At 44.1% G+C, this 26,455-nt stretch overlaps 1 protein-coding gene across 1 annotated transcript in view; it reads left to right on the top strand.

Annotated features, from left to right (window-relative positions):
- Positions 1-26,455, top strand: part of ARHGAP35 (Rho GTPase activating protein 35) — a 122,886-nt gene that overhangs the window by 54,901 nt on the left and 41,530 nt on the right. The window contains exon 3 of the mRNA XM_060000825.2: positions 5,144-5,288. Within this exon, the coding sequence (XP_059856808.1) occupies positions 5,144-5,288 (145 nt within the window). The remainder of the gene's footprint in view (positions 1-5,143; positions 5,289-26,455) is intronic.

The following is a 26,455-nucleotide window of genomic DNA, read 5'->3' as shown; positions in this document are numbered from 1 at the left end:
TACCCACAGAGATAGTCATCATCTCAGCTAAACTTGAAAAAAATATAAAGAAACATTGGCCTTGTACATTACTGGAAACTGTTTTTGTTCAAGAAATGTATTGAGTGTCAATTGCACATCAGGCTCTGGAACCCAGTCATTTTACAGGCTGATAGAAGGGCTTCTTCTCTTGGCTGTTATTATTCTTTGGCTGGCATTCTAATCATTTTCTTGCCCCGTGGACTTGGAGGAGCTTTGGGGTGGGCGTACTGTCCCATAAGCAGGAGTTTCCCCTTTATGCTCTGTTCTTGTTTCAGAAAGGCCAAGAGGCCAGAGGCAAATTCCAATCACCATTTCTCCCCAGTGCAACACTGGCATAAGCTATTGGTTTATTTCTTTGTTTCCTCTGCCACCTGGTTAGTATCAAGACGAAGAATCAGGCATGTTTTTAAGGAAACTGTGAAGTAAAGAACAATGGACTATGTTATTTATTCAAAAAATATCTATCCAAAGGACAAGGTGAAGATGATTTGAGCTGACCCAGTCCCTTGTTTCTGTCAGCGGTGTGTTTCATCATGGAGATAGTTCATGTAGGGGAAGGAACGTGGGGCTTTGACATTCGTATGTCACTGGCCTCTGAATCCTGGCTCTCTCAGTGCTGGGTGTGAATCTGTCTGAGCCTTTGTTCTCTCATCTGTAAAATGGGGTTAATAACCCTTACCTCGAAGGGTGGTTGTGAGGTTTCAGCTACCTGTGCAGAGCACCTAGCACAGTGTGTCTAGCACATGGCCACTCGTGATTAATCACTATTATTTTCCATTTTGGACCCAGTCAGACTCTAAACTTAGACCTGCAGATGTGTAGTTTGTGCTCAGGGCTTGGTTTCCTCTGGCTAGATGCTTTTTTCAGTTCAGCCTGCTAATGAGTGAGCCTAAAAGAAGAGAGATGTTGGATGGTGTTATTTTCTTCTCTCCAAGGACCTGCTGCTGAGGGTGCTCCACTGACTCCCTAATGAGTGACACATATCTGACCTGGGACTGAGACATCTGGCAGGCCACTCAGAAGAATGGCATTTCCATCTTGACATGTGCCCAGTAACCCTTCAGATGCCTGAGGTGTTGCTTGTTATGTCAACAGTCCGGTCCAATTCTTGGCATGCGCCACAAAGTCTGATTTCCTTCCTAGAAAGGTTTAGAATTAGTTGTGCAAGAATCCCTGCCTGATTTTGTGACACCCTAGAGAGCCTTCAGTTATTTCAAGGAAGTATTTTGACATTCTGTAAAGCAGAGTTTGTTTAAATCTTAGAGAGAATGAGAATGAATATCCATGTCAGTCAACAACGGGAGTTGATGCCGTTGCCAAAGCTTACTCTCCGCTTTGTAAGTTGAAGTGCTGAACTAGGTTAGATCTTATTAGACTCTTTGAGGTGAGAGGGATAAGAGCAGCTCTCTGGGACTTCCCTGGTGGCGCAGTGGTTAAGAATCCGCCTGCCAATGCAGGGGACACGGGTTCGAGCCCTGGTCTGGGAAGATCCCACATGCCGCGGAGCAGCTAAGCCTGTGCGCCACAACTACTGAAGCCCCCCTGCGCGCCTAGAACCCGTGCTCCGCAGCAAGAGAAGCCATCGCAGTGAGAAGCCTGCGTACCCCAACGAAGAGCATCCCCTGCTCGCCGCAACTAGAGAAAGCCCGCGCGCAGCGACGAAGACCCAACGCAGGCAAAAATAAATAAATATATTTTTAAGTTACCTTTAAAAAAAAAGAGCAGCTCTCTAATTTAGCCTTCCACCCGACAGCAGAATCCCCTTGACAATGAGTATGGCAGGTAGGTTGCAGCCTCTGCTTCGAATACTTACAGAGCAGTCCTTTCCTTCTTAAACAGCTGGGGTTTTTTTGTTTTTTAAATTCCTCTGGCCAAAACTGCCTCTTTGTTTTCCTCTTATCTCTCCCAACATGACTATACAAAGTCATCTGCTCTCTTTTCATGAGATAGTCCTGTAGCTATTTGAAATAGCTGTCATCACGCCCCATTCTTCCCTTGCCCAGCTTACAGATCCCTGGTATTTTATGTGAGTCTTTATTACCTTTAGAAGTTCTTCAGATTGTCAGTGTACCCTTAATCATTTATTTAATCATCCATTTATTTATTCCGCATATCCCAAGAACTTTCAGAGGAAGGTAGTGAACCATAGTGGTTTAGAACGCAGGTTTTGTAGTCAGAACTGACTTGGGCAAGTAACTGAATTTTTCTGGGATTCCGCTTCTTCATCTGTAAAATGGAGTTTTAACACCCATATCTACAGATCTGTTGTGAATCTGGAATGAAATAATACATATAAAGAATTTAAGCAGGGCTTCCCTGGTGGCTCAGTGGTTGAGAGTCTGCCTGCCGATGCAGGGGACACGGGTTCGTGCCCCGGTCCGGGAAGATCCCACGTGCCGCGGAGCGGCTGGGCCTGTGAGCCGTGGCCGCTGAGCCTGCGCGTCCGGAGCCTGTGCTCCGCAATGGGAGAGGCCACAACAGTGAGAGGCCCGTGTACCGCAAAAAAAAAAAAGGATTTAAGCAAGGATCCGGTGCTTAGTAAGTATTCAGTTGATGGAGGCTAAATTTTCTAGCTAACTTAGACTGTTAGAACACACCTCATCATCTTGCTCTAGTATTGAGAGGGTGGAAGAAGTATGAGATTAGAATTTATTGTCTGTTTACTAGAACTACGGTCAGAAGACATTATAGTGATTGGAAGTAGCTTCCTGGCAGCTCTCTTAAAGTTTCCATTTTTTTTTATTCTATAACAGCAGTTTATTTGGAAGCTTCAAGGTTTTATTGAAGAACAGTGCTATTGTTATGTTAGTTTTGACTGGCAATTGCTGCCTGGTTGGGGTTGGCCAAAAGAATGTCGCTTAAATCCGGATGGTCTTCCTTGTGTGTTCAGATTCTTCAGCTAACAGTTTAAATGGTACGGCATTTTTAAGGGAGAGCCTCACCTGATGCATTGTTACTGGTTGCTACAGTGTGTAACAATGGAAAACACTCAGCCCTTCTTACATTGTTGGGCAACTACTGCGCTCTAGGCACTGAGCCACTTCCAGTACATCATATCATTTCACCCTCAGGACCACCTCGTGAGGAAGGTACTGTCCCCAAGGTGCTAAATTACTTGACCAAAGTCACAGAACTTCTCAGTCAGGATTCAAACCAGGTCTGTTAGATTTGAAAGCTTAAATCTTTATGTTGTACTTCATCTAAGTAGAAGATGCTAGGGAGAGTCTAGATTGGTTAAATTATTTCGTGTAAAGATAAATCATTAATTTGCTTTTCCATACTTCTTTGGTAAAAAGTGTGAAATCAGAGCCTGTTTGCCTCAGGCAGTCTATACAGGGGAGAGAGCAGCAGCCACTCCCTGCAGCCTGAGAGGCTGTGTCACTGGTTTTACCAGGAGCAGGCATATTGCAGTGACAGGCTTTGTGGAGTGCGTGTGCTTCTCTGGGACCTTGGGATCCATTCACATTGCATTACAGTCCTCCATACCAGATCAGTTAGCGGGCTGCGTGAGGACTGGATCATCTTTGCCTTTGGGTTGTCATTTCAGATGGTGTCAGCCAGCAGTCCAGACATGGCCTCGTTCCTTCTTTCATGTACAGTTTATTCTCAGCTGTTTTTTTTTTTTTGCCACTTGTTTGCACAGGAAGTCCTCAGCGAATTTCAGACTAAACAGGAAGTGATTTGTTCTCATATAAAGGGGGTACCAGAAGGAATGAGGGTGAGCAGGATAAGGAAAGGGAATGGTTGACCCTGACCTAGAAGCTAGTTAGCTGTCCTCTTTAGTGGATTTTATGCAGAGATCCCTAAATACTTTTAAGTTTTAAGTTGGGCATATTTGTAAATAAACCTGCCCTTCTAAATTAGTCTCATTAACTTGCAAATGAAACTGAGTTGCTGGAGATACACCTGGGTCCATTTACCTTGATTCTATTTGGTTATCCTCCTCTTTAGTAGATATTTTAACAAAAGCCCCAAATTTTAGGTGTATTTCTGTAGCTTTAGGAAATTTACCATTGGTTTAGAGCATTTTTTCCTCCTCATGTGATCTTCAAAATAAAAGGATTGAATAATTTTGGAGCAAAATATCTCAATAATGTTTATGAGCGTGGGCTTTGGAGACAGACCCTCCTGGGTTTGAATCCCGGCACTGTCACTTGTTAGTTGTGTCATGTGAGACATTTTTCCTTGGTAAAATGGAATGCCATACGGTTTAATAGAAATAGTAGCTGGGACTTGGCTTGGTACGTAGCAGCTCTCAAGTAGTTGTTGCTACTGCTGCTACTCCTACTACATGAGGAAGGTGACTACTGGGAAGGAAAGGACAAAGAATTATCCTATTTGTCATGTCTGATTAGTTGGTTTTACCCTTTCCTAATGCAGAAGCCATTGGGAATTAACCCCAGGCTGATGTATCAAAAGGGAATTCTTCTCTTGGGCTTTCAGCAGAATGCATGCTCTCTTTTCTCGAAGGAGGAAATTATTAGTTTTCAATTCCACTTTTTTTTTTTTTTTTTTTTTTTGTGGTACACGGGCCTCTCACTGTTGTGGCCTCTCCCGTTGCGGAGCACAGGCTCCGGACGCGCAAGCTCAACGGCCATGGCTCATGGGCCCAGTCGCTCCGTGGCATGTGGGATCCTCCCAGACCGGGGCACAAACCCACGTACCCTGCATCAGCAGGCGGACTCTCAACCACTGCGCCACCAGGGAAGCCCTCAATTCCACTTTTTTAATCTTTTGAAAAGATTTTAGCCATCCTTGAGTGTATAGTATCTGTTATCTGTATGGAATGTTTGGAAAGTTTCCTGTTTACTCCATTGTACCCCTGATAAAGGATGTTGGACAGTCATCTCATTGTTATTAAATAAACATGGCCTGCTTCTTATAAACACCTTTGTTCTGATAATGCAGTTTCACACCCAAGGTGTGACTATGTGGCAACTTGCCGGCATCTTGTGTGATACTTGGATGAATGAGATGAGTAAGTGGGTCTCTTTATCCTGCTTGGAATCTTTCTAACAGTTTCCACACCACTGAGAGTTCCCCTCTGGAAGCCTTACTGAAGTTGGAGTTGTATGTTGAGAATCACTTTGTTTTTGTGCTTTCTTTTCTCTTTCCTGGACAGAAACCAAAGCCCAAACCCCGGCCATCCATCACAAAGGCGACCTGGGAGAGTAACTATTTTGGGGTGCCCTTAACAACCGTGGTGACTCCAGAGAAACCGATTCCTGTATTTATTGAGCGATGTATTGAGTACATTGAAGCCACAGGTAAGTGTTGCCTCAGAGCCGATTACAGCTTTCACTGTTTACAGGACGCTCTCTAGAGGGCTGAGCCATCTGGAGATTCTGGAATTATTTCTTGTTTCTGTGAGATGCTTTCTGGGAAGGAGCTGAGTAATCCCGACAGCTGTCGGACTTGTGGATCCTCCATCTTCATGTAGTTTTGAGGCTGTCGTGCGGGATATGTTAGGCCTTTCAGTGTGTGGGAGCAGTCCTGTTGTCAGGACTGCAGTTGTGGCTGGTTGGAATACCTTTTCTGTGGTCCCGCAGCTCCCTGTCATAGCGTGTAGCCTGTTTGTCCCCTACAGGTCTCCCAGCAGGGAAAGGGTTTTATTTATCAGTGACTTCAGCGCTGTGCTGGACCCAAATGTCCAATGTACTGGACCCAAACTAACACATTTTGGTTTAATAAAAGGAATGTGAAGATGGCCGTTGATCAGGTGCCTGAAATTCATATATTGATAGAAATTTTTTCCTGCAATAAAAAACCAGCTAAGATGCTTAGATATCATCTAGTCAGGCAGCTGCATTTCAGTTCTGTTGGCAGCTTGGTGTTATCACAAAGGCTGACTGTCTTAAGATTTTCTGTATTGCTCTTGAAATGTTAAAGTTTTACCTGTGTTTAAAACATTTATTTTGTTCATTTAGAGCTCCCATAACCTGTCTCCTTGACATTTTTTTCTTTTCTTTTCTTTTTTTTTTTCTTTTTGGCCATGCCACATGGCTCGTGGGATCTTAGCTCCCTGACCAGGGATTGAACCCAGGCCCCGGCACTGGAAGCTCAGAGTCCTAACCACTGGACTGCCAGGGAATTCCCATCCTTGGCATTTCTTTTGTAACCCCCGGAGCTTCCAGTTCCATGTCATTGTTTCCCTTGATTTTCTCCTGGATACTTTCAAAGCTGGTGAGCTTTGAGGAGGTGGTATAGTGGGCACATGGTTATGTGGACCCTTGAGCATGAAGAGGTGAGCTCAAGGATATAGGCTGCTACTAATTTGAAACCAAGGTAGGGGTTATAACCTCCCTATGTGTTCTTTCTAATTCCGGTATTACCTGCAATGATATTAAGTATTGTGTGGTGTGGACAGCCTACCAAGCTCGGCTACTAATTTCAGCAGCGTCATGTTAGGCTGAGTGGTGGTGTTCATATTTACTCAGGATGTGCCAAATCAGGGGAAATGGGTTTCAAATTGAAGCTCTCTAAAGACTCTGGAGTTATTTCCAGGGTTTTCTCAGTAGCACACCAGGATTGAATCACAGCAAGCACTTGGCATAATCATAGCAGATCTGTAGTTTGTTTAGACCATCTGTACCCAAAGCCTTTTGTCAGTGTCCATCTTCTTGACATTGGTTTTATATCAGTTTCTTCCTGGCACCTCTGCCTTGGGCAAGGAGGAAATCTTCAGGAAGAAAGTTTGAGTGACTCGAGCCTCTCTCTCACTTCAGAGAGATAGTTTATATCATTTGGGGGGTCCCTAACTTTAATTTGAAGTGATTTCAGATTTATAGGAAAGTTACCAAAATTTTAAGTTGTAAGAAATTGAAAGTTACAATTCCCAGGTTCCTTAAATGTTAACATTTTACCACATTCCCTGTATCGTGTGTGTGTGTGTGTGTGTGTGTGTGTGTGTGTGTGTGTGTGTGTCTTTTTTCCTGAAATGTTTGGAAGTTGTAGATATGATGCACCTTTACTTCTAAATACTTCAGTGGGTATTTACTAAAAACATTCCCTTTATATAAACACCATGCAGTTATCAAAATTAAGACATTAACATTGACCCAATACTAACCTATCTAATCTGTAGACGTTTTCATTTCATCATTGGTCACATTAACATCCTTTAATAGCAAAAGACAAAATTTTTTTTGGTCCAGGAGCTAATCTTAGACAACATTAAATGGTACATTTAATTATCGAGTCTCTTTAGTCTCCTTTAATTAGAACAGTTCAGTTTATCTGTTTTTCATGGTCTTGATAATTTTAAAAAATACAGATCAGTTATTTTGTAGGAGGTTCCTCAACTTGGATTTTTTTTTTTCTGTTTCTTCATGATTAGGTTCATGTTTGCACTTGTGGCAGTAACAGCAGGGAAGCGAGGCTGTATCCTTTTCGGTGCATCAGACCAGTTGGCTTGTGTTGTCAGTTTGTCCCATCACTGGAGATTTTCTCTTTGATCCCTTGATTAAGGTAGTGGTGTCTGCCAAGCTTCTCCACTGTAAAGCTACTCTTCCCCCATTGTATGAATAAGTATTTTGTAGGGAAATGCTTTCAGACTGTGTAAGTATCTGTTTTCTCCTAATATTTTCACCCACTAGTTTTAGCATGCATTGATGATTCTTCCCTGAGACAGTGATCACCCTAATTCCTTCTTCATTGATTAGTTAGGGTTCTCCTGTCAGGGTGAGCTTCCCTTTCAGTGGGCTCTTTGACTGGCTCACCTGTGGTAGCACCAAATGCCTGAATTTTACCCGCATGCCTCTCGCTGAGCACATCTGTGGGCTTGATCTGCCATACCCGCCTTGCTTCTCTGACTCTTAGACTGTGATTAGCTTTTTTTTTTTTTTTTTTTTTGTGGTACGCGGGCCTCTCACAGTTGCGGCCTCTCCCGCTGCGAAGCACAGGCTCCGGACGTGCAGGCTCAGCGGCCATGGCTCACGGGCCCAGCTGCTCCGCGGCATGTGGGATCTTCCCGGACCGGGGCACGAACCCTCGTCCCCTGCATCGGCAGGCGGACTCCCAACCCCTGCACCACCAGGGAAGCCCTGTGATTAGCTTTTTATTATGTCCACTGCCTCTCTTCTACCTGTGCTTCTACAGGTATTCTTCTACCTATGAATCCTTTCAGGTGCGAAGACCTCTTCAACCCTGCCCCCAGTTCACCACCAGCCACTCCTGAGCTGCTGCTTCTCTTAAAGCTCTGTTAGATTGCACCCCTGCTCACCCTGACACCCAAAAGCTTGGAACTTCAGGGTCCTCTCTGACTCATCTAATCCGTGCCCAAGTGTGTCGCTGTCCTTTGTCATCTCTTGGCTCTGTCTCCTCCACTTCATTTCCACTGCCCCACTGTCACCCTCCTTCTCAGTCCATCCTGATTACGTGGCATTTCCTCCACCATAAACCTCTTCTTGCTTCCTCATTGCCTACCAGATGCTGACGCAGTCTCAACTCCTCCCTACTACGCGCACTACTGCAGTACTGTTATGCTGTGGTTGTCTGCCTGCCTTCTCTCCCTCCCTCCGACCCTCCCTCCCCATTCTTTCTGTTTTATACTACCGCAGGCATTAATTTTAAAATTGTTTTACAAGAATACACACCATGTATTAGAAGGATATGGCCAGAGCAGAATTTCTTTGTGTTTCTCTGCTTTGCATATACCCTTCATGTGGTTTGAAATGTGTCCCACGTTCCTCCTTGCCTCTGGAACTTGTCCTCATTCTTCAGGACTCTTCCACCCCCAGCAGCACTTTGAATGTAACCTTCCTGGTAGTTCTTCCCGGCACATTTCAATCTTGAGAACAGGATTCTCTGTTCCCCTTGTCTCGGAGAACCTGGCACACAATACACATTAGTTGTTGATGGAATGATTGGTTTTCAACCTGGAATACCTTAATTGCATTGTTTTCTTCTTCTTTCCTTTTAAATTCTGGTCATATGCTTCCCCTCATTGGCATTAGTTTGTACTTTTATAGAATTTCAGGAAAATAATTAGATGTGGTATCTGTGAGCTTAATGTGTATGTTGGGGGCAGGTGTCTTTTGTGTACTCAGTTTCCTAAAAGAATTTGTTTTCCTCTTCATAAAATTAAAGCATGTTCATTGTAGAAATTCAACAAAATGCAAAAACTGAAAAAGAATTTAAAGATTCATTATCTTCCACTTAATGAAAACCACTGTTGATATTTTGATGTATTTCCTTATAGTTTTATCTCTCTGCATGTGTATAGGTTTTTAGTTTTACGTAATTCAGAATATGTGGTATTCTAGTTCTCAAAAAAAATTTAGCATAACTCAGATGAGGCTAAAGAGCCCTGAGTTCACCAGCTTACCTACTCCCGTTTTCCTGCAGAAAAAGGAACTCAGTAACTAAGAGTTATGTTGGAGGACCATTTTTTGAGAACCATTACTTTTTAAACCAGACATTATTTTGTGAGCATGTTCCCCTGTCATTAAATACTCTGTGAAAATATGACTTTTAATTGCTGTACAATGTTCCATTAAATGGCTGTATCACAGATTATTTAACCATTCCCCGTTCTTAGGCCCCTGTAGCATTTTCTCCAGATGTACTTAAAATAAAACAGATTCACTAGGAGAGGCATTTGGGAAGAGTGATATAGAGCTTCAGGTCTGCAATTAGACTGCATTTAGAATCTTTGTTCTGCCATTTGCTCATCTGTAAACTGAGGGTGATGACAGGACCTGCCTGCTTGGGCTGCCAGGGTTCAGGGGGACTTGCACGTCGGGCGCTGAGTGTGGCGCCTGGCACACGGAAGCGCTCAGTGCGTGCTGGTCGTCGCGGTTAGCTTCACCCGTGGTACATTCGGTCTTCCTTCCTATTGCCGGTCAGACTTTACCGAGTTATGACCTTTTTCTTTTCTCCCTAACTTTTAAATTTGAAAGTGGTAAAATCCATTGAAAGAGTACTACAGTAATCACCCAGTATTCACCGGTGGTTAACATTTTGCCACATTTGCTCTTTTTCCCCACAATTTGTATTGTTTTTAATAAATTTATTTATTTATTTTTGGCTCTGTTGGGTCTTCGTTTCTGTGAGAGGGCTTTCTCCAGTTGTGGCGAGTGGGGGCCACTCTTCATTGTGGTGCGCAGGCCCCTCACTGTCGCGTCCTCTCCCGTTACGGAGCACAGGCTCCAGACGCGCAGGTTCAGTACTTGTGGCTCACGGGCTTAGTTGCTCCGCGGCATGTGGGGTCTTCCCAGACCAGGTCTCGAACCCATGTCCCCTGCATTGGCAGGCAGATTCCCAACCACTGCACCACCAGGGAAGCCCACTGTATGTTGTTAAACCATTTGAAAGTGAGCTGCGGACACCTCGTCACTTTACTTCTAAAAGTCTCAGCATATATCCCTAAGCTTCAGGACTTTCTCCTCTATAACTACAATAACATTATCACTTTTAAGAATATTAGCATTAATTCAAGAGCATTTCATATAGATCTATGTTTAAATTTACTCAGTTGACTTAAAACTGTCTCTTATAGCTGAGTCTTTTGTTCTAGGATCCAGTCAGTATTCACAGTGCATTTAGCTATAGCCTCTTTAGTCCCTTTCAGTCGAGAACAGTTCTCTCTGCCTTTTTTTTTTTAGTGATGACCTTTTTTGAAGCGTCTAGACAGTTGTCGTATAGACTGTACCCTTGTGTGGTGTGCTGTCTGTACCTCTCCAGTGTCCTCAGCCCCCTTCTGACACCACCCATAGCCACCTCCTCATGTGGCTCCTGTCTGAGCCGAGGGCTGGGGCTGCAGACACCTCCCTCCCTGGACACAGCACATCTGTGAGTTGGGCATCGGGACTCTCTGAGATTCTGGTGACTGGCTGAATGAATTCGTCAGTCAGGTGTTTTCCCCAGCTCTGGCTGCTTTCTACTGAACTTGTGCTTTTCTTAGGGAAAGCCTGTGCTGCCACCTGACCACCCATCCCATCTCCCTCTCTTACTCATGGTAGAATTGCCACATGACCCAGTTTCCATGTGATGGTCCAGGCAGTCACTTCTAACCAATTAGAGATGATATTCCAAATAAGACTTGTTTGTCAGGACTGCCCCATGCAGTTCAAAGTCAGAAGTCATTGTGTCCCTGTTTTTGTGTCCATCTCATGTACCTGGGCACTGTGCTTATCCTGGCAAATAAAGTATTGCATCATCACTTTCAAGGGCAGTGCTTGGGAGTTCATAGTCCTGCCAGCCATGGTTAGGCCTTTCATGCCTCAGGGCCTGTGTTGCTACCCACCTGCCTCTTCACAGCCAGTGTCACAGTAGAAACCGAACCAAAACCTTGCTATAGAGAGGAAACGGTGTGACCGTTATGAATTGGGACGACTTAAACCATCCCATCACCTTAAAAATATTTTTTCTGGGACTTCCCTGGCAGTCCAGTGGTTAAGACTCTGCTTCCAATGCAGGGGACACCGGTTCAGTCCCTGGTCAGGGAATTAAGATTCCATGTGCCGTGCAGCGCAGCCAAAAATAATAATAATAAAAAAATCTTATTATAAGAGTAATATACTTGTTCACTGTAAAAAATTTAATCATTATAAACATAGGTAGATGTTGTATAGGTATATAACAAAGTGAAAGTCCCTTATAATCCCAAGTCTCCAGAAGTAATCTGCATTAATAGTTGGATTGTGTTTTCTGCTAATACTGTCCCCCAAAATGTTTAAAAGCATGAGATCATGTACTACTGATCCACAGCTTGTTTTTTGTTTTAATTTAACACTGTATCTTGTGCATCATCTTTTAAAATTTCATCTCCAAGCCAACTGCATTTTAACCTTTGACCTGAGAAGAGGGTGGCAAGAGTTGGGCTCAAAGGGGGTCTCTGGGAGTACGGGAGGAGAAGCTTTGTTTGCAGCCATTCTGCCTTCCAGGGGTGGCAGGTTCCTGCCCCATGTTTTGTGAGTAAATTGCTGACTCCTCCTAAACACGAATCACAAAGAAAGGATTGCTGCCTTCTTGCCTCAAAATGTGCGGCTCCTGCTGTTACCAGGACTCTGTTGGAGCTGCTCCCCCATATTCTTAGGTTAGCTCATAACATTGTGGGTGGAGATTGGTTCTGGTTTGCACCTGTTTTTTGTTTGTTTTTTTAAAAAAATTTTTAAAAATTATTTATTTTTGGCTGTGTTGCGTCTTCGTTGCTGCGTGCAGGCTTTCTCTAGTTGCAGAGAGCGGGGACTACTCTTCATTGTGGTGCACGGGCTTCTCATTGCGGTGACTTCTCTTGTTGCGGAGCACAGGCTAGAGTGCAGGCTCAGTAGTTGTGGTGCACAGGCTTAGTTGCTGCGCTGCATGTGGGATCATCCCGGACCAGGGCTCGAACCCCACGTCCCCTGCGTTGGCAGATGGATTCTTAACCACTGTGCCACCAGGGAAGTCCCTGCACCTGTTTTTTTTCCTGAGCTTTCTGACCGGTTCATTTATCCTGTTTCCATATTTTCTAAAATTGGAATGTGTTCAAGAAATGGCCAGTAGGTAGAACAGCTTTCAGATTGATTTGCAGATGCTTTTAGCCCAGCCCAGGCCCAGTGACAGCCTCTGTGCTTTCTGTGCTAATAGGATATTAGATTTTCACTTTCTCAGCTCTGGTTACATGGGAAGGCTGGAAAAGGGCATGTAACTACTGCAGCTGCTCTGGGGTCACCATGGCAGCGGGATGGGAGGACTGACTGGGGGTCAGACTTGACTTTGTATTTCTGGTTAGAAAGCTTTTTCTTCAAGTTTTCATCCATGTGGAAAATTGGTGAGGGCAATAGAGTCACTGCTCCCCTTTGATAGCAGTGTGACTCCTCGGTGAAGGAGAGCATTGGCCAAGCTAATCTGAGGTCTCTGATGTGTGGCAGGAAGTAGGAATATTCAATTCTGGACAGTTTATCTCACTGGAGTTGGGGTGAGGACTTACTTTTAGAGCCTACTCACAATCCTCCTGAGAATAATTTCTCAGGATAAGTACGCTATCTTTACACCTCACTATGGTCACAAAACTAAGGTTTTATACCCCGAGTCTCTGGGCCAATTTTGAGTCAAGTCTTCCTTCTCGAAGTTGGGGGGAAGTATCCACGTCGTACGGCATAGAAACTCCCTGAAGGAGCTTCTTCCAAGTGTCACTCCTCCCCATCCCGGGAGGTCTAGTATCCTGGAGGCTGAATGCCTAGTGCCCTGCTCATCTGGGCTCTGCTGCATGTATTCCCCAGGCCCGCAGCCTCGCTTGTCAGCCATTTAACTAAGAATAGCATTCTCTAGGAATGATTTCTTTGAATAATGTGTGAGACCAAACCTCCTTGCTCCCTCTTTCTGTGATTTTTTAACCTTTTTCTTTTGGCAGTGAGAGGGGGCAGGGTGACAGTGGCAAAAATCATTTCACATCCAGCCATCCTTTTCTTAATTGCTTTGCTTACTGAGAGGTGACCAATCCCCAGCACCTCTAGCAAGTGCCACAGAGGGCTGAGAATAGGAATTGTTCCCAGGGAGAAGTCGTTTCATTTGGACAGAAGGCCCCTCTTTTGCATCTTAAATTACAATGTATTCAGACCATACCATATAAATAATTGGTAGGCCATGGTTTTGTTAGTGCATCTTACTTTCTGTTGGTCCCTGTAGAGTGTAAAGCTCCCTGTAGTCAAGGAGGCCTGCAGCTGTTTAAAATAATAATGCCAAAGATGGTCTGCCATCACGTTAACTTTCCGCATTTTCTATTCCTGACACATTTATTGAGTGCTTGCTATGATCCAAGCGTTGTACTGGGCACTTGGCATGTGTGATCTCATTTCACAAGAGATTGTTTTGTTGCTGTAAGAAGCCAGATGTGGGAAGGTGACCCTTGGGAGGCAGTCAGGGTACATCACGGTCTTTTATCACTGCAGGGAGGACCTCAGTGTCAATAAAGTGCAGGAGGGAGAAGGTGGGGAGAAGGTGGCAGCATTTATATTCTCTTCCCCTGCTCTCTGGGAGGAATCCTACCCCACAGTCTGGTAACAGAACCAGGACCCTGCCTTTCGAGGCAGTGCCTACCTGGGCACAACATTGCCCCTGAAATTCACATTTATTTTCAAAAGCCCTTTTGCTGGAGGGCCTGGAATCGAACCACACTACCCTGCATTGGGGTTTCAGTGCCTGCACTTAGCAGGCTTTGTATTGCAAGCGGGGCTTTTTCTTTTTTTTTTTTTAAGATTTTTTTTGATGTGGACAATTTTTAAAGTCTTTATTGAATTTGTTACAGTATTGCTTCTGTTTTATGTTTTGGTTTTTTGGCCGCGAGGCATGTGGGATCTTAGCTCCCCAACCAGGGATCAAACCCACACCTCCTGCATTGGAAGGCGAAGTCTTAACCACTGGACCGCCAGGGAGGTCCTGAGAGGGACTTCTTCTGTCTGCCTTCCAGGGGCTCCTTGATGGGCAGCAGAATCCGGTCAAGCTTGACCTCTCACCTCTGATGGAGGGAAAATCCAGATACAGCACCAGGTGGTTGTAGAAAGAAAGAAATGTCCTGATAAGTCGTTAGTAGGTTGAACAATATTTAGCTTACCATCTTTCGGTGGGGGGGATGGATGGACGGCAGATTCTGTTCATTCAGCAGATATTTATTGGATTAATTTATTAATATATTAATTAATGCTAGGCATTGTGTTGAACTAAAGTTGCCCTCATGATGACCAGGGGTGGAGGAAATAGACATAATCACACAAATGAATAATTAATTCAGGCAAGGAACATTACTGGATTTTAAAAATCACTGGAGAATAAAACGACTGACAGGACCAAGTGACGATATGGAGCAGTTAGAACCCTCACCGCTGCTGTTCAGGTGAGTAAACAAACTGGTCCATCCATCCCCTGGAATACTACTCAGGGGCCAAAAGGAACGAATTACTGCTACACACAGCAACATTGTCGGGTCTCAGAATCATTATATGCTGAGAGTGATAGAAGCCAGACACAGAAGACTACAAATTATGATTCCGTTTATACATGGCTCTGGAAAATGCAAACTAATCTATAGTGACAGGAGGCAGGTCAGTGGTTATGGTTGCCTAGGAGCTGGGAGTGGCAAGAAAAATTGCTTGCAGAGGGGCATGGGAAAACTTGGGGTGATAGAAATATTCCATATCTTGATGTGGTGATGATTTTACTCATGTACACATACTTCAGAATTACCGAACTGTATGCTTTTAATGGATACAGTTTATTGTATATAAATTATGCCTCAATGGTTGATTTTTTTAAAATCACTGAGGAAAGGTGTTGAGGGAACTTGATATTTGCATGGTCTCAGAATACCACCCAGCGCATTAATTACAAAGGAGAAATGTACCTTTATAATGGAGAGATATGGGGGTTACCACCTTAACAAAAGGTGAACAGGACTGGCACCCCCAGCTGTTCAGCCTGACATTATGTGCCTTGTTGCCAAAACTATTTAATCTGAATCTTATCATGAGTAGATAATCAGACAAATCCAGAATGTGATACATTTTACCAGACAACTGGCCTGGACTCAATAAAAAGGTCAGTGTCGTGAAATAGAAAAAAGTTTGGGGGCCTAGTGCAACTTCTGTGTTTATAACCCGAACTCCTTTCCCATTCAGGTAGCCAGGTGTTTAGTGTATGAGCTTTTGAGTCACCTCTAGTGTCCTGACTTTCCCACGCAGTAGCTGGCCTTAAACTGTCTAAGCCTCATCTTCCTGTTCCTTCAAATTGGGAATAAAAATAATAGCTCTTTCAAAGGGAATTTTTTAGAATTAAATGAACGCCTGTTTGTAATGTTCTTAGCATAATGCCTGATACGTAGCAATCACTCAGGCCATGTTGGCCATTATTTTGGTGGCTCATGTTACTGATTTACTGCGGTTGTGGAAACCCAAATAGGACACTTACCCAGAATAGTAATGGATGACATTAGACAATGTCTGTGGGCAGGGTTTTTGTTTGTTTGTTTGTTTGTTTTAACCGGGTGAGGAGGCAACAGAATCAAGCGTTTTATTTATTTTTTAATTTATTTATTTTTGGTCACACGGCCTGCAGGATCTTAGTTCCCCAACCAGGGATTGGGGAACTCAGCAGCGAAAGCACGGAGTCCTAACCACTGGACCGCCAGGGAATTCCCTGTAAGGAGTTTTTAAGAACTTCTCACTGAAGTATAGTATCCATTAAGAAAAGTGCACTCATCATAAGTACAGCTCAATGAATAGCCACTAACTGAATACACCTGTATAACCAGTACCCAGACCAAGAAACAGAAGATGACCAGCTGCCTGCAAAACTTACTACCCTGGCTTCTGCCCCTGGCTTCTGCCAGTTACAGAATAGTTTTGCCTGCCTTTGTACTTTAATAATGGACTCATACCAAATGCATAGTTGTGGTCTAGCTTCTTTCACTCAGCATGATGTCTGTGACATTCATCTGTAAGCTCCCTCGTGGTTGTGTGATTCGTTCATTCTCATTGCTGTATACTGTTCCATCATGTGGCTAGTCCACAATTTATTTATTCATTCTACTCTTCGTGGATATTTGGGCACTTTCCAGTTTGGGGGCTGTTATGAATAGTGCTGCTCTGAACATTCTTGTACATGAATATTGGTGCATGGATGTGCACTCATCTACTTCAGGTATATACCCAGGAGTGAGGCAGTTTTTAATAATTAATTTTAACATGTTGAACATGTTGGTTTAAAAGATGTCTTGGGGGCTTCCCTGGTGGCACAGTGGTTGAGAATCTGCCTGCTAATGCAGGGGACACGGGTTCGAGCCCTGGTCTGGGAAGATCCCACATGCCGCGGAGCAACTGGGCCTGTGAGCCACAACTACTGAGCCTGCGCGTCTGGAGCCTGTGCTCCGCAACAAGAGAGGCTGCGACAGTGAGAGGCCCACGCACTGCGATGAACAGTGGCCCCCGCTTGCCACAACTAGAGAAACCCCTCGCACAGCAACGAAGACCCAACACAGCAAGAATAAATAAATTAATTAATAAACACCTACCCCCAACATCTTCTTAAAAAAAAAAAAAAGGTGTCTTGAAGCACATATCAGTTCCTGAAGGGGCAGTAAGTCTATGAAGCTGAGAGCTAAAGCAGTAGGAGGATCTCTGCTACCTATTTATGGCTTTGTGTTTCCTGTCTTTTAAGGGGTAAGGGGTCGTTCTGGCGAGGGTGTATGTGGGTGCACAGAGCTGTGTCATACATTATTTTAGCAGCTAGATCATTCCCGTTTGCCAAGTGTGCCTGGCTGGAAGAATCTTGAATTCTTCCAATACCTTGTGGTGTAGCCCTTTTCTTTGCTGGGGCTCTCCTCGTGGTTCTGAGTTGAGACTGTGGTTAGCACAGATCTTGGTAACCCTATGGTTTTTACTTGATGGGCTGTCATGGGGCATTGCTCCCTGATTCAGTTTTGGCCATTTGTAGCACAGATAAATAGGTGTTCTTATTGACACCTACCAGTAAGACTCTAAAATGAAATGTTCAACCCTGTGGGCAGTTTGTGAGGGGAGGAAGGGTGAGGCAGTCTGGAAGCGAAGCTCTTCCCCCAGTGTGTCTGAGTGTGAGTGTGGAGACCTGCAGCCGTGGCTGGAGATCAGCTTGTCTGCTTTGTTCGCAGGTCAGAGGTGGCCCACGGCTCCTCTGCGCAAATGGAAACCCTCTGTAAAAATGCTCTTTGACAGAATACTTAGAGCTGTGACCTTCTTCCTGATTGAGCTCGTTTGCCCGGGTAAATGAGCAGAGTGCTTTCTGCGTGGCAGATTTAAATTTCACCACTAATTGAGGGTAGCATCTTTGGGGAGAAGCGCTTGCCATTAGATCAGAGGCCTTTTGGGAGACAGCCTGGCAACAAGCACATCAGGGCAGATTAAGGCAGGAGGTAGAGATGGGGAGAGGACAGAGTGCAACTGTTATTAGTAACTGGGGGACGGTCCACGGAGAAACCAAGTGAGAACTCTTGCCATGTGCCTGTGGGGACTGTGCACATACGCACATACGTGATGCATATGTTTTGGTGGCCTTTTTTCCCCTTTTTTCTTGCTACTGACTAATCTGTACAGGATAAACCTGGAGCCAAACTGCCTGGATTCGAATCTCTGTTCTGCTGCTTATGAACAAATGTTTAACCTCTCTGTGACTCAGTTTCCTTGACTGTAAGATGAGGATAATGATAGTACTTTGAATCATTGAGGTGATTCAATATGTTAAAAACCTTATAACAGTACCTGGCAGGTTGTAAACGATCAATTAGCATTTGTTGCTGCTGCTTTTAGCACCGACACTAAAGTGCATCTTCCACTCTAGTTGGGCCTCTCAGCTTGCTGGAGCCTCATTTGCCAAGCCCTGCTGTCCGCTAGGCTTGGTTCCCCTCCCCCTGTGCAGAGGCCCCTCACCTTCAAAGTCCAGCCCAGGCTTCTCCCTCCAGGAAGAGTAGCCCACTGACTCCCTCCCCTTTCTGAGTTTCAAAGAGCTTGATAGCCTGGCGGGTCAAGCATAGACTTTGGAACGGGTCATACCCCGTTCACAGTCCCAGCTCTGCTGCTCCTCTTCTTAGTTTCACTGCTTCACATCTCTGAGCTCTGTGCTTCCTCTGCAAAATGCAGCTAACGATAATACCCACCTTGTTAGGGCTGTGAGGGTTGAAGGAGATCGTGTGTTAAGATACTTGGCCTGGCACATACTAAACAGTCAGGAAAGGGGAGACCTTGTCATTTTGTGGTGAAATCTTCAGTATTAACTTCTTGCTTGTCCTCTGATTATTTCATGAGTTGGTTTTGATTCCCTGTTTAGATGTTCACCCCTTACAGTCAGGGATGTTTGTTACATGTTTTAGATCTTCTCCATGCCTACTCGGCCTGTGATAAATTCTTGGGAATCTTTTTTTCTGCAGAGCCATCTTCACCTCCATATAGCCTCACTCTTTAGATAACTCTGCATTTATTTCTCTGCCTGATTCCAGAGTGCCAGAGGACTGGAGTGCGTCAAACTGTGAGGATCCTGTCCTTTTCTCATTCATTCGGTACATAGATTAATCGAGCACCTTCTGTACCGTGTGCCGTGCACTGTTCAAGATGCTGAGGATACAATATTGGAAAAAAGAGATAAAAATCCTTGCCCTCATGAACCGTGCATTGCAGTCTTGTGGGGGAGACAATGACAAACAAAATATAAAGAATCTTAGTGATTAGTGCTTGAGAGGAAAAAAATGAAGCAGGAGAGTGGTATGTGAAATGTCTGGGGTGAGTGTTAAAATTTTAGAGATGGAGGGCTGGGGGAGAGTGCCTTTTGACGCGAACCTGAAGTAAATGAGGGAGGGAGCCATGTGATTACCCAGGGAAGAATCTTCCAGACAGAACAGCGAGTGTAAAATTCCTGAGACTGGGACATTCCTGGTAAGGACCTTGGCTTTTACTCTGAGTGAGGTCAGAAGCCATTGGAAGGTTTTGAGTGAAGGGACAGTAATTGGCCTTTGTTTAATAAAAAACTCTGACCACTGTGGAGAACAGTTCTGACCCTTGAAAACTGAAATGCACTTGATCTAGCTGCCTTTCTGCAAATCTTCCTCCATTCTGCCCTTCCTTTCTCTGCATATGTACCCAGTCTTGCATTATGCTGACATGGGTTCGCCTAGACCCTTAGTTTAAACTGAAAGGGTAGAGGTGTATAACTCAGCATAGGAGGGCAGCCTGGATTAGAGCCAAAACTGGAAGAATGCAAGAAATGGTAAGCAGATGGGTTACTCATCTTTCTTCACACTTTTCAGTTTCATGCCTCCATGTCTTTGCTCATCACTGTTCTTACTGACTCATATGTTGTTTCCCCTCCCACCTGACAAATCCCCACTCTTTCTAAACCTTCCCTCTCTAAACATGCCTTTGTCACAGCAGGTTTTCCCTTGTATTAGGGTTAAATGAAGTCATAAGGGTGGGCCCTGCCTAATAGGGTTAGTGTCCTTTTAAGAGGAGACATGAGAGAGCTCTCACCAGAAACCAAATTGGCCAGCGCCTTGATCTTGGACTACCCAGTCTATGGTATTTTGTCATGGTAGCCCAAGCAGAAGAATACAGATGGCAAGGTGATTGACGCAGGCATCAAAACTCCTGAGATCCTTAAGGTATGGGCTGATCCTTCCTTCATTTATGCATCCCCATGGGGCCTAGCTCTCCAGAGACCTCAGTCAGGTATCTTTGTGTTCACATGACCAGGACAGAACAATTGGGTCAGTAGGAATGGGAATTGAGGCAACAGAAAGTCAGAAGGACTGAAGCTGGTGGAAGAAGACGTGGAAGAATATCACTTGAGAATCCTGGTCTAAAAAGATAAGCTCACTCTTTTGTGTTGTACCTGGCTCTCAGGTGGTTTATTTGTTTGAAATGTAAGATGACTTGGGTATCAGACAATTGAATCCCCCTTTTTCAAACAGAGATGGTACAAGGCCTTGTGATTTCACCCCAGTTTGCGTTCTTTCACCCTTGGCTGGAATCCTTTGTCTATTTAAATTTGGTGGCCTCCCAACAGTTTAAAAACAAACTCACACAATTTATCTTTTCGGGGAAGCTGCAATTTGGTTGAAACAAGACCTTTCTAGCATGTAGCTCCTGATAACTGCAACTACAATCAGTGTTTCTGTTTTGTGATCTATTTTTTGTGTTTCAAAAGCCACAACAGAAAACTCTTTCTTCTTTTGTGGTTGTCAGGAGCCAGCATTTGGGTTGTGGCAGCAAGAGAGTGTTTTTGTGGAAACTTAATCCGTAATGAGGTATTCCACTTCCTGGCCCGGGCTTTCTGTGAAGAGCATGTATGCCTTTATAACCCATGAAGGGAGTGAAGGACCCCAAATCTGGGTAAATTTAAAATTCTTCTGAGCCTTGAAAAATGTAGGTTATGTAGTAGTTGTTGTTGTTATTGTTTTAATATCACTAAAACCAAATGAAGAAAAACAAAGTGAAAATACCCAATCTGAATTGAATTAAATATAACAATTATTGATTCTAAGAAGCCCCTTGGTTCTAAACTGCCCCCATCCGTGTGATAACAGCTACTGGGGGAAGGATTGTGGGGCAGCACAGTAAGTGCAGGTATTAACAGTAAGTTAGCCTAGTGTGGAAAACATTAAAATGGGCCGAGGTGCCCATCATCAGAGGGAGGGAATGCGGTAATGGCCGTCTTAACAACAATGGTGATGAGGATAATTACCGTTAAGGAGGCCCGGTCCTAAGCTCCTTATAAGCATTATGTCATTTCATCCTCTTGGGGACCCACACACAGCGAGCCTTTCAACAGCCTTCTTGACAGCAGTTACGCGAGGCCAACAATATCTTTCTAACCTGAACATCACTATTTCATATTTCCTGTGTTTGGGGTAAGGAAGCTCTATCCTTGAAGGGAAGGACTTACATAGCATTTAAATAATATAAGCAAGGACTTCCCGGGTGGCACAGTGGTTAAGAATCTGCCTGCCAATGCAGGGGGACACGGGTTGGAGCCCTGGTCCGGGGATATCCCACATGCCGCGGAGCAACTAAGCCCGTGTACCACAGCTACTGAGCTCGTGTGCCACAACTACTGAAGCCCACGAACCTAGAGCCCGTGCTCTGCAACAAGAGAAGCTACCTCAATGAGAAGCCACCACAATGAAGAGTAGCCCCCGCTCGCCGCAACTAGAGAAAGTCCGTGTGCAACAACGAAGACTCGACGCAGCCCCCCCCCCCCGCCTCCAAAAAAGAAAAGAACAACCCCCTGGAGTCAGTCTGCTTGGAGGCCAGGCTTAGTCCTGCCACCTCATTAAGCTCTGTGATCTGGGGCAGGTTACTTACCCCATCTAAGCCTTAGTTTCCTCATCTATTAAATGGGAGTGCTGATAAAAACAGTATTTTGATATATCCAAATATTCTCTTAGTTTTAACCAACTATTTCTGAGCATTTGAGAAGTACTTCTTTATAGCTCTCAACATACTAATCACCAGTGACTTCTAGCTGTTATTAAAACAGACCTTCTAACACTGCTATTCAGGTGGTACCATCCTTCATCTTTTTTTTCCCCCAAAGTCTGATTTAAACTAGCTTAGATGTTTTATTCATCCAAATAGGCTTTCTCAGTTACTTCAAATTTGTGAGGCTGGGCCTAGTAACCATTTTGGTGTGGTGGCAAGGTGATAGACGGCAGGCATCAGAACAGCTGACTCTGAGCTCTGGATCTGCTGCTCACTTATTCAGGCCATGAGGATGTTGATAGAGCATGTTCAGTAATCCAGAAGACAGCGACTAGAACATGGCCCCCTGCCGTTAGGAGTTAGGAAATGAGAATGGGGGAGGGATATGCCTGTGTTCAAGACTATGAGAACCCAACAGGGGAGCTGGAGTCACCTTATTTCTCTTATCCTTAATTTCTTCAGTGCAGGATGGAGGTAATATCCGCCTTACCTATGCTACATGGCGTGTGATATTGAAGATCAAAGAAGAGAATAGAATAGAAGTATTTTCAGATTATGAAACTTTGCAGCTATTCTTGTCTTGAGGTGTGTTGGTCTTATAATTTGAAAGGTAGAAGTAACGCCTTCAATTACTCTTCAATAGGTGCTAGGTGCTGTATCTCATCTAATCTTTACAGCAGCCTTGTGAGGTAGACCATTTAATGATGCCATAAAGATTAGAGTTGGGGGCTTCCCTGGTAACGCAGTGGTTAAGAATCCACCTGCCAATGCAGGGGACACGGGTTCGAGCCCTGGTCCGGGAAGATCCCACATGCCGCGGAGCAACTAAGTCCATGAGCCACAACTACTGAGCCCATGTGCTGCAACTACTGAAACCTGCGCACCTAGAGCCCGTGCTCTTCTTTCAAGAGAAGCCACCACAGTGAGAAGCCTGCGCACCACAACGAAGAGTAGCCCCTTTTCCCCACAACTAGAGAAAGCCCAGGTGGAGCAACGAAGATCCAACACAGCCATAAATAAATAAATAAATTGGTGGATGAATGAGTGAGTGTTTAAAAAAAAAAAAGATTATGTCTTCCCTGGTGGCGCAGTGGTTGAGAGTCCGCCTGCCGATGAAGGGGACGCGGGTTTGTGCCCCGGTCTGGGAAGATCCCACATGCCGCGGAGCGGCTGGGCCCGTGAGCCATGGCCGCTGAGCCTGCGCGTCCGGAGCCTGTGCTCCGCGACGGGAGAGGCCACAACAGTGAGAGGCCTGCGTACCGCAAAAAAAAAAAAAAAAAAAAGATTTGAGGTGATTGGTAGCTGTGCCTTCCCAGGTAGGGAGCAGGGTGATCACAACTTTGGTCTTACATCTTGCATATCTTGCCTATTAAGAGGTTGTCAATTTAATCATGACCAGAACTACAGGAGCTCCCAGACTTTTTTTTTTTTTTTTATTGGAGTATAATTGCTTTACAATGGTATGTTAGTTTCAGCTTCACAACAAAATGAATCAGTTATATATATACATATATTCCCATATCTCTTCCCGCTTGCGTCTCCCTCCCTCCCACCCTCCCTATCCCACCCCTCCAGGCAGTCACAAAGCACCGAGCTGATCTCCCTGTGCTATGCGGCTGCTTCCCACTAGCTATGTACCTTACGTTTGGTAGTGTATATATGTCCATGCCTCTTTATCGCTTTGTCACCGTTTACCCTTCCCCCTCCCCATAGCCTCAAGTCCATTCTCTAGTAGCTCCCAGACTTTTTGATTTGGTGGACTAGCACTGTTACCCTCAGCATTCTGGGGGTGACAGAGGGTTGCCAGCTTTTTGTTCTGCCAAGCAAGGGTATTAAATTTTTTAAAAATATCTTTTATGACTGTTATTTCATAAAAGTGAGAATACTTCATCAACCTCGAAGTAGTAGGAAAGATGATTTCAAAATATAAGCTAGCCTTCTATTAATTTTTTTTTATCATGTGTTTGGTGTAAAATGCGGGACAGTATGAAAAAGTGAAAAAGTAAGTCTCCCTCTTAGCCTTCTATCCCAGTTCCCCTAAACTAGCAAACTCCCTTTGTCTGTGTATAAGTTGCCGATATCTAATTGTTTGATTTATTTATAATCTTTTTTTTTTTATAGAATTCATTTCTTCGTTTTTACAGTTGAATTTTTTATTGTTTCTTTTGGCTTCTGGGCTTTTGATATACTCACTTAGAAAGGGTTACCCCACTCCAAGATTATTTTTGAAAGTCTACCATAGCTTTTTTCTAATGTTTTATGGTTTTATTTTTATCTGAAATTTATTTTGTGGAAGATGCAACATTATTTCAGATGTGACAGCATTATTTATTGCATCTTCTACTGATTTGAAAGCGACTTGTATATATTACAGTATACACTACTGAATTCCAGTATGTATTGGAGTGTCTTTCTGAACCTTCTCATCTCTTTGATCTAGCTAACTAGCTACCCATCCATCCATGTGCCAGAACTACACTGTTTTAATGACTGAGTTTTATAGGTAGCCACTTTGGAATTATCTTGGCTTTTCTTGTTTAATTTTCCGTATGAACTTCAGAATCTGTTTAATTTTTAAAATAAGCCTTTTGTAACCCTTAAATCATACATTAACTGTTGATATCTTTATGATGTTACATTTTCTTTTTTGTCTCTCAGTAGTGTTTTAAACTTTTCTTCATGTAGCTCTTGGTGGCTTTTTTTTTTTTTTGGTTGCACGATGAAATAGACTAGTGATAGGTGTGTGTTTATACAGATGGAGACTTGATTTCTGCGTATTAATTTTGTATCCAGACTCCTTACTTGAATATTTTATCGCTTGTAATAGTTTTTCAAATGATTCAGTTGGGTTTATTGAAATGTAATATACATATAATAAAACTCACCAATTTTTTTTTTTTTTTTTGTGGTACGCGGGCCTCTCCCTGCTGTGGCCTCTCCCGCTGTGGAGCACAGGCTCTGGACGCACAGGCTCAGCGGCCATGGCTCACGGGCCTAGCCGCTCTGTGGCATGTGGGATCTTCCCGGACTGGGGCACGAACCCATGTCCCCTGCATCGGCAGGCAGACTCTCAACCACTGCGCCACCAGGGAAGCCCAAAACTCACCAATTTTAAATTTATACCCAGTGAGTTTTGTTTTTTTTTAAATATTGATTGATGGCTGCGTTGGGTCTTAGTAGCGGCAGGCAGGGTCTTCGTTGTGGCATGTGGGATCTTTCGCTGTGGTGTGCGGGCTTCTCTCTGGTTGTGGCGCATGGTCTCTGTACTTGCGGCACGTGGGCTCTCTACTTGCAGCAGGCGGGCTTAGTGGGGGATCTTAGTTCCCTGACTGGGGATCAAACCTGTGTTCCCTGCATTAGAAGGCAGATTCTTAACCACTGGACCACTAGGGAAGTCCCACCCAATGAGTTTTGACAAATGTGTATAGTTTTTTAATCATCGCCACAGTCAAGATATAGAGCTTTTTGGGTTTTTTTAGGTAAATCATGACACCTGTAAATATTTATCATTTAACTTCTTTTCCTCATGTTTATTCCTCTGATTTTTTCCCGCCTTTGGACTAATTATATTGGCCAGTAGTACCTCCAGGACAATATTATATAATGCTAGTAATAGTGGATATCCTTACCTTGTTCCTTGTTGGCTTTGGGATGAGACAGGAAAAATTTTTTTTTTTTCATTTTTAAGGACTTACTTATCCATCCATCCTTGTTTACTAAGAGTTTTTTGGTTTATCGAGAGTGGAGTTAAATTATATCAAATATCCTTTGAGCTTTTGTAAAGATGCAGTCATTATAATTTTTCTCTTTTGAACTATTTGGAAATACATTAAATTAGTAATTTTCTACTGTTGACCCACTCCAGGAGTCCTAGAATAAATCATACTTGGTGTGATATACTGGGAAATAGATTATTTGGTCTCTGTCCTCAGGTTCCGGCACACAGCTCCTAAAACCCTTGGAATCTCTGGACAGGTGAGTGTCTTTTGTAGGCTAATGAGATGACTGATGACTTAGGGCCCCTAGACAGATTCAGGATGAGGCTGGTCACCAGAAAGACCCAGGCAGGACTAGAGGGTTGGAATTTTTAACCCCACCCCCGAACCTCTGGGGAGAAGCAAGTGTCTGGAGAGTGAGTTCAGTCACCAATGGCCAGTAAGTTTAACCAGTCATACCTGTGTAATGAAGCCTCCATAAAAACCCCTAAATGATGGAGTTCAAAGAGCTTCCTGGTTGAGGTGCTGGGAGGGTGCTCAGAAAGGGCATAGACGCTCCACGCCGCTTTCCCTACACCTTGCCCTATGCATCTCTTCCATTTGCCTGTTCCTGAGTTGTATCCTTCATAATAAACTAGTAATATTAAATAAAATGTGTTCTTGAGTTTGTGAGCTGTTTTGGCAAATTATCAAACTTGAGGAGGGGGTCATGGGAACTCCTGATTTATAGCCTGTCGGTCAGAAGTACAGGAGGCCTGGGACTTGTGACTCGTGCCCGAAGTGGGGGCCATTCTTGCTGGG

This window comes from Delphinus delphis, chromosome 20, assembly GCF_949987515.2.
Source record: "Delphinus delphis chromosome 20, mDelDel1.2, whole genome shotgun sequence".
Classification (NCBI taxonomy): Eukaryota; Metazoa; Chordata; class Mammalia; order Artiodactyla; family Delphinidae; genus Delphinus; species Delphinus delphis.
Note: the sequence above shows the minus strand (reverse complement) of the source record. Positions and strands in the feature narration are given on the sequence as shown.